This window comes from Sciurus carolinensis, chromosome 16, assembly GCF_902686445.1.
Source record: "Sciurus carolinensis chromosome 16, mSciCar1.2, whole genome shotgun sequence".
In the NCBI taxonomy this organism is placed as follows: Eukaryota; Metazoa; Chordata; class Mammalia; order Rodentia; family Sciuridae; genus Sciurus; species Sciurus carolinensis.
In genome coordinates this window covers 32,570,182-32,581,993 of record NC_062228.1, presented here as the reverse complement: position 1 = coordinate 32,581,993, position 11,812 = coordinate 32,570,182, and the positions used below count along the sequence as shown (strand labels likewise).

General features: G+C 39.8%; 1 protein-coding gene across 15 annotated transcripts in view; it reads left to right on the top strand.

The window, feature by feature from the left end:
- The first annotated feature begins 2,979 nt into the window (after positions 1–2,979).
- The window catches only part of Cyld (CYLD lysine 63 deubiquitinase), a 142,844-nt gene continuing 134,011 nt past the window's right edge, over positions 2,980–11,812 (top strand). For 10 of the 15 annotated variants that reach the window (XR_007105356.1, XR_007105358.1, XR_007105357.1 and 7 more), the window contains exons 1-4: positions 3,044–3,122; positions 3,634–3,714; positions 9,360–10,012; positions 11,280–11,582. Coding sequence is in view for 11 of the 15 variants with exons in the window: in XM_047527748.1 (XP_047383704.1) it covers positions 9,509–10,012; positions 11,280–11,582 (807 nt within the window). In the remaining 4 variants the exon portion in view is untranslated. The other 5 variants (XM_047527739.1, XM_047527744.1, XM_047527742.1 and 2 more) reach the window with 5 other exon arrangements.

Below are 11,812 nucleotides of genomic sequence, written 5' to 3'. Positions count from 1 at the left end.
ATGGAGACAGGACGCTGGGCTGCTATGGAGAACACACTGGCACCCTATCCTTGCCTGTGGGAATGCCTGGTCCAAGTAGGCCCTTGACTCAGAGCTCATTCAGAATGCCCATGTGCACAGGGCATTGAACTGGGGGAGGGAAATGAACTGGGGAGGCTGGGTGAAGAATTGGAAGTTGCCATTGACTGAAATGGGGACAGCACAAGAATTGCAGAGGGTGTGGGGAATATCTCCCGTTCACTCTTGGCCATGGTGAGTGGAGATGTGGCTTGGTGGATAAAATATGAAATAAACATGGAACCTGATGAAGCTGGAAGGAGAAGGAGCCTGTGGCAGCCACTAGGAAGCCTGGGGCAGGATCTGATCAGTAACCACAGCCAGTGCTGCTGAGAAGGTTTCCCAGAGTCCCGACCATCACTCTACATCATAGGTTCCTGCTCCAGGCGTTTACCAGCTTCTCCGAAGCCCCTCGGCTGCCCTGTCTTTTTCAGTTCCTCCAGCACGGCTTGCACTTGTCAGTTCCCTTTGTGTGAAGTGCTTGCCCTCACTTCAACTGCTGGCCATTGTTCCTATCTCAACTTAAAGGGGGTTTCCTCAGAGTGCCCCGCCACCCTTCCTGCATGCTCAAAACGGTCCCTCCCCACCCCAGCTCACTAGAACTGTAATTAAGTTAGGCGATTGTGTAATCAGTTGTTTAAAGTCCACCTTCCTTGTCAGGGGCAGCTCTGCTGCATTTACTGGCTCTTGCTTAGTAACTCAACCACCGCTTGCATGAACCCAGGAGTCAGGCTGACTGGAACAGGCTGAGGGGAGCGGTGAAGAGACTGAGGTGATCAGTGGGGGCTGGAGTCATTTAAAAAGACCCCCTGGGAGAGGCTGGACTTTGGGTGGGCCTTAGATGAAGGGAGTATTTGGAGTGCAGAAAGGATGAACGTTTCTGTTGGATAATCCATTTCAACAGAGATGAAAAAACCCTGGATTGGAATAAGGAGAATCTGGGTCTTAGCCCATCTCCTGGGTGACTAGGAGAAGTTATTTTCCCTCTCTTGATTTTAATCTCTCTTCTGTAAAATCAGAGGATGGTGATGAAGGACTGCGAATAAATAGCACTCTGAACTATTCTGCCGTATCACTCCATGGCAGCCCCGTGAGTCTGAATATACAGCTTCAGCATCACCACCAACACACAATTCTAGGCGGTCGTTAGCCAGTGATAGGAAATGCTAATTGACATAAACCTGTTTGTCAGGCTTGGCTTGGATGACATCTCTTAGATGAAGTCAGGCCCTGATAATGCTTCAGTGGACAGGTGACAGGAGGGCTGAGCAAGGTATCTGACCACTGCTGGTGGAGAAGAAAGCCTTGAAGCAGAGAGCTCAGCAGCACCAGGTGCCATCATCAGAAAGACATGAGATGCTCTAGTCCAGGAGTGGCAAACCCAAATGTCTTCAGGGACCAATAGATAATGCAAATGAGAGAAGTGGCCTACGGACATAAAATAGGGAATGGTGAGGGATATGGCAAACTAGAGAAAGAGAGTGCTTGCTTTGTCTAAAGGATTCAAAACCTCTCTCACTCTGCTTTCTCTTCTCCTCCCTTCTCCTTATTGTGTGGGTCAAGCAAAAACAGCCTTCAGAATGAAATTTTCTCCCAGAGGGTCAGATTGACTTATGAATCTACCAGCTTTATTGGAGAATGTAGATCTAAGGCCGCACTGCAAGCTAGGCTGTAGCAGCCCATCATGTTGCTTCTTTATGGAGTGTGCTCACGAAGTCCGGAAACAGGATAAGGATGGACTGAAGAAAGAGAGGAGGGGACTGAGATTCAGGTTTTCAAAAACATTCATTTCGTTTTGAGTGATTATGGAAAGGGAGAGGGGTAGTCTGTTTAGGACCACTCTTAGTAACCACTCATGGGACTACTTTTATGTACTAATTGGTTTAAATCCCCCAGCTCCTCAGAAACATGTCACTTTCCACTGGGGAAATTCGTGTCATGATTAAACACACACACCCCTCCCCCTTTCTCAGTATTAATCACCTTCCACCATAATTAGTACTTAAAATGTCAAAGGAGAAGGAATTAATTAACAGGAGTATCCAGTGCAGCCAGGCAGCCTGGAAGGCTCTTGGACCGATTATAAAAAGTATTTCCTTAAATATTTTGAGCACTTTTGGGAATCAGAAGCCTCTCTTCTAATTGAAAGATCCTTAACTACACCCCAAGTTCTGGCTGGTGGCCAGGGGTGCAGGGTTGAGTGAGAAGGCTTGTGGAAATGCCTTCTTTACCATCCTTAGAAACCTCTCTGCAAACTGGGATAGGCGGTAAGTGAGGTTCAGAAACAGCAGGGGTCCTAGGACGCTGCTGAGCTCCTACTACGTGCCAGAAACTTTAATATGGCATTTCACAATAGTCCTGTAAGACAGGTGATACTATTCTCTTTATTTTACAGATGAGGAAATTGAGATTCAGCGTGGTTGTGAATTCCCCATGTCACGCGGGGACTAACTGAGAAAGCAAAAGATTCACTCTTAGGTGTGACTTTAAAGCTTTGCTCTTTCCTGAAATCCTGGGACACTATTCCCAGCTCTCACTGGACTGCTTCCCATTCCAGTTTTGACAGCTATGGCAAGAGCCAAGACCTGAGTATGGGAGGTGGAGCCGGGAGCACGGCCTCAGCCAATGGTGACGCAGCACTCACAGCCTTTTGTCCAATCAGTCAGGGCTCCCCGCCCCCCATCCCGTTCTTCTCCGCCCCTTCTCTTCGCTTTCCCTTTGGTTCCACCGAGCTTGACAGAGCGGAAAGTCCCTTCAGCCGGCGCCGCGCCGGCAGCCATTGGAGGAAGGTCTGTCACAGGAAGGCCCAATCAGGACGCACGCAGGAACGCAGCTCGGGCTGCGATTGGTTAGCGAGGTGGTTGCCTCCTCCACCCCCGCTCCTTCCCCCCACCCCGGCGGATCGGAGGCGGGGCAGGTGGGGGCGGGACCAGGTAGCAGGTTCGGCTGTGCGGGGGCCGCGCGTCGGAGGTAAATACTGGGGCGGTGGGTGTGGGGCGCCCGGGCCGGCCCGGGACGCGGGCTGGGGAGGCTACCCGGGCGGCGACGCCCCGTTGCCCAAAGTGGTGAGTGAGCTGGGGGCCGAACGGCTGGCGGCCGGGTCCCCGCGGGCGCTCCTCCCCGGCCTCAGGGCGCCTCGAGCCGCGGCCCCGACCGTCGGGCCTCGGCGCCGGCCCGTTAGTTGCCCGGGCCAGCCCGAGACAGCCAGGCCCGCGGGGTGCTGAGCCCGCTGACGTCAGCCCGGGCTCCCCGCCACCCACCCCCAGGCTTTCCGGAGGGCTTCCGAGTCCTGGGAGCGTGGTCGCCGCCGCCGGGACCCGGGGAGGAGAAAGGGCTTGGAGTGGGAGCAGCGCAGGACTCAGTCTCCCTCCTTGGACTCCTCCCCATTTACAGATGAGGAAACTGAGGCACGGGCCTCCGACTGGCTCCCTAAGGCCCTAGTTGGCACCGAGAGCTCCGGGTTTTAATATCTCATGGGGCGTATGATCTGTGGTTTGGGGGTATTTGTGGCTTAGGTCTGGGAAGAGCTGTCCCGGTTCTGGCCTCGTAAATGGCGTGTTCTGCGTTTTCTTTCAGTTTTCGTTGTTCCAGGGTGAGGATGATTTTACACAACAACTCGGAGTTCTTTAGTTGAAAGCTTGTGCCCTGTTGAGACAGGTATTCTTTCTTCCTGGTTTTCTTTTTATTGTTTTATTAAGGATCTCTGGGGAAATCGTGAAGTGAAGAACACCAAGGAAGATGGTGTTCTTGAGTTTGGTGCTCAGCTGGGTCAGCTGCCAGGTTATTCATGTACTTGGCATCTTTTTTATTCCACCCCTTGGCATTTGCATGTTTTAGGACGGTTGTCATCTTTCAGCCACCAAGCCTGTAGTCTTGCAGTCTCCCAGCCTCCACCATCCCTTCCACCTCCCTCTTCCTTATTTTCCCCTAAAAGTTATGTTCTTGGCTAAGGAGCGTTCATACCTTCCTTTTGAATTGGGGATAATTAGGGACCTTAATAAAATTGTTCATTTTGCAATCACTGGCTCCCAGAGAAAAACGCAGGCCTCAAGAGGGTGTGCATTCAGTTGTCGATTTTCTATGCACCCCCTCATGCCCTGAGTAGGTTGAATGGCTCTAAAAATTTAGCCTGTGGGTCCCTACTGGGTAGTGGGTGGATTTAAATTAGAACAGTACAAAGAAAAAGTGATTTCTGAAATTCTTATTTAAGTTCATATACTCTGAGTGTTGATATTGCCCACAACATTTTCTTGATGTTCTGCTGCAAAAATACAAGGCATTCTTGCAAAGAAGGCTTTTTTGGGTGGTAACTTTTGTGAAGAGCTGATAAGGCCAGGGCACTTGTTATATAAAAGAACAGACATAAAGCAGCAATGATTTCTGTGGTCTGGCATGCCTGTGCTGTGGTTCTTGTTTGATTTAAGGAAGGAGAAGGGAGTATTTACACTATTCACTCTTTGTTCCTGATTCTTACACTATGATTTTAAATTTTGTTTTTTTTTTTTAAATATCATCGATGCAGATTTTTTTTATAAGCCTCATATATGGTGTGATGTTCTTGGAAGCTGGTTTCAAATGAACCTCAAGACAACTTGGGTTTGTAATTGTGAAAATTACCTTATTTGTTTCTACTTTATTTGTAACAATGAAGTGGTGTGAAAGTTGTTCTTGACTTGCCTAATTTAGAGAATTAGTGATGTTTTAGACAAAAAATTTGCTAAATACTCCAACTCTTGAGTGCTTTTCTTTTTTTAACCTGAAGAAGCTTTGAATAATTTAAACAGGTTGAGGAAATGGCATTTTTGGTTTGAACTGTTATCACTTTGGGCCCTGGAGGGACAAAGATGAAGTAATTGGGGAATTCACAGTTTGGGAGTACTGTGGCTAGGGTTAACTCTAGTGAGACAGCAGTGTTCCTTGTCCTTCTGACTTGAATATTCAGATGCAAGAGTCAGACTTTTTTTTTTGTAACCTTGTAAGTCCCACTTGTTTTAGGGACTGTGTGCTTGTGTCACGAGTTAATCTATGAGGAAAATTGAAACCAACCAAGTCTTTTTACTGTTCTTGGAATCTCTCTATTTAGGAATATAAATTCTCTGTTGAGGAATATAACAACTTGTTCCTTTAGTGAGCGATGTTCTTTCTTAAAATGGTAATCATTGTAGCTACCTAGGAGCATTTGAAAAAGGCTCACATGTCCTTTTGGGTGTACATGCTGATCATCCTATCTCTTTGCCATTTATAATTAAGGGCAGTATTTGATATTCTAATTTGTGTTTTGTTTTAGATAGCTTCCGTAGTTTTTTAGAACAGACAGGGTATCGCAGGAGATGCTAGAGTTCTTGAATTACACCTGTCTCTGTGAGGTTCTTATGAATGGTATAACCTGGTAACTTGAGCATCCAAATGACACTGTATCTTCTAGATAGGTTAACCACTGTCAATTTTATGTAGATAATGATCATTTGTTCTATGTGTAGTCTCTTAGAATTTGATAATTCTTTAATATTTTTTGTGTAAGACTTATTTCTTGATCATCTCCTTTTCATTTCATTCAAAGGAAACTGACCAGTATTTGTACTTTTCAGCCCTTAACTTGGTTTACTGATTTTATCTTAATATTGTTAAATGCGCTTTAGTATGAATCCAGACCATCAACAAGCTCAGATAACCAGATATGATTTCAAATCTATGTGACACTAAATTGTTACCTCATCTTCAGTGTCCTAGAAAGAAAACCCTTCTGTTCAGCATGGTTTGGGGCTTAAATATACGACTATATTCTAACTCTTTGATAATCTTCATTCAGAACTTAAATTAATTAACAAAATATTCATGGTCTGATCAGTCATTCAGCCTGAAATATGATAGTATTTAGATGAGTCATTTTTATTTATTCACCCTCACAGTGATTCCACCTGCAAAGTTTTAAATAAGAGCATACAAATGAAAATTTGCCACTGCACACCGACCCCTCCGCCTCCCCATTCCACCCCCGATTTTGAGTTTGGCTGTGCTTTTTCCTTGTGTTGCCTTACTGTTCCTATGACCTTTGCTTAAAGGCAGGAGCTGAATAAAATGGATGACTTATTGAAGGCAGTCATCCTATCTCAAATCTTCTGTATTTGTCAGTGTCTAACACAGTACTGTGTGCATCAGAATGCTAAACCCACAAGCCAGCCTTCCTAATTGACAAAGAACTCATTTACAGTGTGATTTAAATCTTTCATATTGTCTTGACTTAGGGTTTACTGGTTGGGGTTCTTAAACCTTAACTATTGTGCATATCCCAGTGAAAGAATTTTGGCATTATATTCATTGCTTTGCTGGGGGAAATGTGTACTGGCATATTTCTGTTGTAATTCTGGGATTTTGAGAATATTAATGATCATCAAGTTTATCATCACGTGTATCTTTAGACTAGAGCCATAAGCTTTCCCATTCAACTTTCTCTATAATTTGCAATGAAAATAATTAATTTTTAATACTGTAGTTTCAAACCTTTTCTTAATGTGTTCTTTCTAAAAGAGGAAAGGCCACATGCTTTTTATTTTTGGATAATGTGTTTTGAATATTTTATAACTTTTGCTTTGACTCTTCTAGTTGTCTACATGCTGTTTTTGAGTCTAAATTCATGCCCACTTGTGCTGTTGCAAGTTAGCAAACAAGTTACCACTTCTTGTGTAGTTCGCTTTAAAAAATGGTGCTTGAAAACTATTTTGCCCTCAACTTTTTAATAAACTGAGTAGTCATTTCAGTTTTTACTGTGGACTATATCTCTTAAATGATTTGCAAAAATCAATTTTACAATGAAATTCATTTAAAAAATAGTGTCATCATGCATTACAGATAATTTATTTTACTTTGATAATTTTTTTGGCACTAAGGGTTTTTATTTTAAATTGCGACATGAATTTTTTAAGCTAGAGATTCAAAGGAATAAGAATTATTGGCATGTAAATGATAAAATCAGAGGAAGTTTCTGATTTTAGTATTTGAAGATAACGCTTTTTAGATATTAAAAAAGTATTTCTTCTGAAAATAGAATTGATTTACCGTTTAAAAATGTTTATCTTCCGCCCCATTTAAATACATTTTAAAAGGAACCAAAACAGCTCACTGTTTTGGAGGTTGCTTTTTGACTACTTTAACCTTCTGGGAGCAAAGTAATATCTTTGCAATAAAACCTGTGTACTTTACTCCTAAAGATGCATTTTCTTTTTGTTTTTGGTGCTTTTTAAAACATACAGACATATCTCATCATCTGGCTTCTCAGAACTGATTAGAAGCAATAAGTTGGAAAGCAACAAGGCTTGTAAAAGGAGTCAAATGCATACTACCGGAAACCACAGAAAATGGCTGATTGTATGAGACAACCATAGATCTATAGAAAGCAAGCAAGTGGGCTCAGAAAGTGTGATGTAGAGCCTTTTAACAAAGTAACAAACAGCCTTTCATATTGAGAGTTGCATATAATAATTTACATTCCTAATGATAGTTCAGTGGTCAAGGAAAAAAATAATTTCCTTGTTGAAAAGTGCTGACATTTAAAAAGCAATTTAGTGAAAACAAGCAAACACTTCATTTTGGTACTCTAAAGGCGTAGAGACAAATTAAGGGAATGGAGGATAGCTGCTTGGGAAACCCTGTAAGGGATTTTGTTTGTGCAGTGCCAAGAGTGAGGTGTCCACAGGTGTCTTATATAAGTGGCAGATATAAATTGATTCCATTCCTGCTGAAGTAGACAGTGCCCTCAAGTGGAATTACAGCAAGTACATTACAAAAGAAGAAGAAAAAAGAGGAGAACCTCTTTATGCTGCCTTTGCTCTGTCTTCATTTTGTGTTGCACAAGTGCCACAGTAATCTTGGGGTGAAGGGGCGTCAGCTTTTGAGCTTGTCCTGGATAACCTGCAAGTCTCATTTTGGCTTATAGAGGGACAGACTTGTAAAAACTTCACCAGGTGAAATACTTCGTTACTTAGCAATGCTTTCTGAAAAAAAAAAAAAAAAGTTACTGTGTGTATAGATTTGCCAGATTGTTTCATTGTGAAATGATTAAACTTAAATTTGGTTCTTTAGTTTTAGGTGTGTTTATTTTTTAATTGCAAGAATAAAATGGAGAAATTCAATAGTGCTATCAATTGCTGCTGTTAGTCGAATAATGGAAATAGATACCTCCATCTCAAAGAAGGATGAAATAAGTACTGTATTTAGAAACCAAATAGCCACAAACTTTGTGACAGAGAATACATAGGAACTGTTGTTTTCAGCAAAATAATTCGAATAATGAAGGAGAGTCCTTGATTTGAATTAATGCAATTGTGTAGTTCTTAACTATCAGATTTGAGAATGAATCTTCTTAATTATAAAAGATGATTAATTTTGTAAAATTTTAAATGAAAATTTGAAGTCAGAGAAGATATCCTTTGTATATTCCATGTTTGTATGCATAGTTAAAACTGTGGCGTTAAAAAACACTTCATATTTGATAGAAATATCTGCAATTATCATCATAGCGCAAATTTTATCTGTTTTATTGTCCAAATTTTGATGCTACAGAATATGTTTTTAAGATATTTTTAATATAATAAAATTAAAGTGTTTGATATTTGGGATTGTGAGAAATGATAACTGATTAATGTGATTAGCATTTGCTTATCTAAGAGCAAAATGTACAAGATTAAGGAAATGAAATTGAGTCAGAGGTAAAATGTTCCATTATCAAAATTCAGCATACAGATAAAAAAAACTGTGGTGGAAGTTACAGAATGTGACATATTTTTATTGATAAAAGATGATTGATACTAAGATGTATAACTGGTAATTTACATATTCAGAAATGAGAACCTTTTTATTTATAATATTTATGTGTGATTTGTACAAAAGGCAGGTTATCCTTTTAAATTAGGCAGAATCCATTAAAAATGTTACTTTTTAAAGTTTAAAAATTTCAGAATATGTGTATGAGACTAACCTTTAAAATTTCTGCTGGAATCTGATTTTATAAATTTTAGAGCCCTTGGAAATAATCATTATTGAATTATTTTTGAAGGTACTTTAAAATTGGATTTCCTTAAATATTCAGTTACAGTAGATACCAGTTATATATGTCTCTTAGCCCTTTTAGATAGTTTTGGAGACTGTTCATTTGTGTGTATGTGTGCATGTGTGTGTGTTTGTGTGTGTGTGTTTTTACTAGTCAGATGAGATTTTTCAGTCTTTGATTTTAATTAGTTTAAATTCATTTAGATTAATTTTAATCCATGGAGAATGAAATCTATTTATTTTTGCTTGTTCACTAGGCATTTTGATTTGCTGTCTTTTTACAGCATGGACACCAAATTGCTAAAAACATACTTTGGGACTGCCAGTGAATCTGTCTTTTGCGTTTTTCCGACAAACTTACTAGTGGTTCATTTTTTTGAGTTCATGTTCTGAAGTTACTATCACAATGAGTTCAGGCTTATGGAGCCAAGAAAAAGTTACTTCACCCTACTGGGAAGAGCGGATTTTTTATTTGCTTCTTCAAGAATGCAGTGTCACAGACAAACAGACACAGAAGCTCCTTAAAGTACCAAAGGGGAGCATAGGACAGTATATCCAAGACCGCTCTGTGGGGCACTCAAGGGTTCCTTCTGCAAAAGGCAAGAAAAATCAGATTGGATTAAAAATCCTAGAGCAACCTCATGCAGTTCTCTTTGTTGACGAAAAGGATGTTGTAGAAATAAATGAAAAATTCACAGAGTTACTGTTGGCAATTACCAACTGTGAGGAGAGGCTTAGCCTGTTTAAAAACAGAAGCCGGCTGAGTAAAGGCCTGCAGGTGGACGTGGGCTGCCCTGTGAAGGTACAGCTGAGGTCTGGGGAAGAGAAGTTCCCAGGAGTCGTGCGCTTCAGAGGACCCTTGCTAGCAGAGAGGACAGTGTCAGGCATATTCTTTGGAGTAGAATTGCTGGTAAGTTTGATGAACCATTTTAGTGGGCTGCATGTGTATGTTTGTGTGTCTGTGTGTATTTGTATGCACATATATTTTTTTTCTTCTTTAAGCACAAAGTAAGTTTTCCCAGAAGTGTTCTGTGATTTTTAATATTCATGGGTTTACTTTATTTTTATTTGTTGTGGTGCTGGGAATTGAACCTAGGATCTCATGTATGCCAGGCAAGTGCTCTCCCGCCCCAGGATTAGTTTTTAATGATGAATTGAGACAATGTAGATGATGCTTGGAAACTTGGAAACTCTCTATGACAATATGAACATAATTATAGACTTTCTCTATCTTTGAAATTTTAACATTATTTATATTAAAAATTAGCTCCAATTATAATTAATCACTTTAAAGCATGTTAATTATCTTGTGACATTATCATCTATAGGTTTCTCAATTCTTAATGTGTGCTACTAAATAATGACATGAGGTTTAGATGAGATGTAAGCTTTTTTAATAAGTTAAGCAATTTAAACTTGCTTATAGTTATCCCTGATAATATATGTAAGAATTATTTTGGAACTTATTTTTGCTGGACAGAAATCTAATAACTGTGAATGTTTTCAAACTTAATTTTCAAGAATTTATGTCAGTATCATTTTGATATTCTTGTGAATAGAATTTAATGCCTTATTTGCTTCTTTTAAAATAATTTTTAAAAATTTGTTTAAATGACAGTAGAATACACTTTGTGCTATTTGCTTCTTGATTTAATATTTTAAGCAGTGGAACAGGAATTTGGATGCCAGTTAAGCCGTTTACTACGTGGATTTCCAGGTAATTAGCCAACCTAGGTAACATCTCTAAACTGCTTCCTCATCTATAATTTGCAGTGTACATAATTTGTAGTGCCTTTGTGATACATTGATAAAGGATTTATCACAGGGGCTATCATACAGTAAGTGATCAATAAATGAAGTTAATGTTACTATTAAGGTCAAAATTTCTTTTTATGACAAAACTAATGTTTGAATCATAATGTAGAATCCAGTCTAGTTTTTTCACAATTTATCTTATGATTTGAAATTATCAGGTAATTTTATTTTAGTATCAGATACAGCTTCTTCCTTATGTTTTAAACATCCTTAATCCAATGGTGACAGCTAATCTTATATTTTTTGTTCTCTGTGTCATTTAGAATTTTTCCAAAGTAATTTCTCTGAAATTCCTAGGGTAAAGATAATCTTTCTATATTTATCTATCTATTTTTAAAAAATCTCTCTCTCTTAAAAACTAGGAAGAAGGTCGTGGTCAAGGTTTCACTGATGGGGTGTATCAAGGGAAACAGCTTTTTCAGTGTGATGAAGACTGTGGTGTGTTTGTTGCGTTGGACAAGCTGGAAATCATAGAAGATGATGACAATGGATTGGAAAGTGATTATGCAGGCCCAGTGGACACCATGCAGGTTGAACTTCCCCCTTTGGAAATAAACTCCAGAGTTTCTTTGAAGGTTGGAGAAACTATAGAATCTGGAACAGTTATATTCTGTGATGTTTTGCCAGGAAAAGAGAGCTTAGGATATTTTGTTGGTGTGGACATGGTAAGAAAATTTTGCATTATATTATCATTATGAATATATGTATTAGTTGTATGGCCAATTTAGGTACAAATTGGACACTTTAAATGTTTAAAATGGACCAATTTGGTCTACTCTAAAGGTCACATTTGAATTTATCTTTGATAAAGAAACATTGAAATGGGACAGGAATCTGAACATAGAATTATATTTATTCTTTTTCCAATTTGCATAAACTTGAATAGTATTTATTT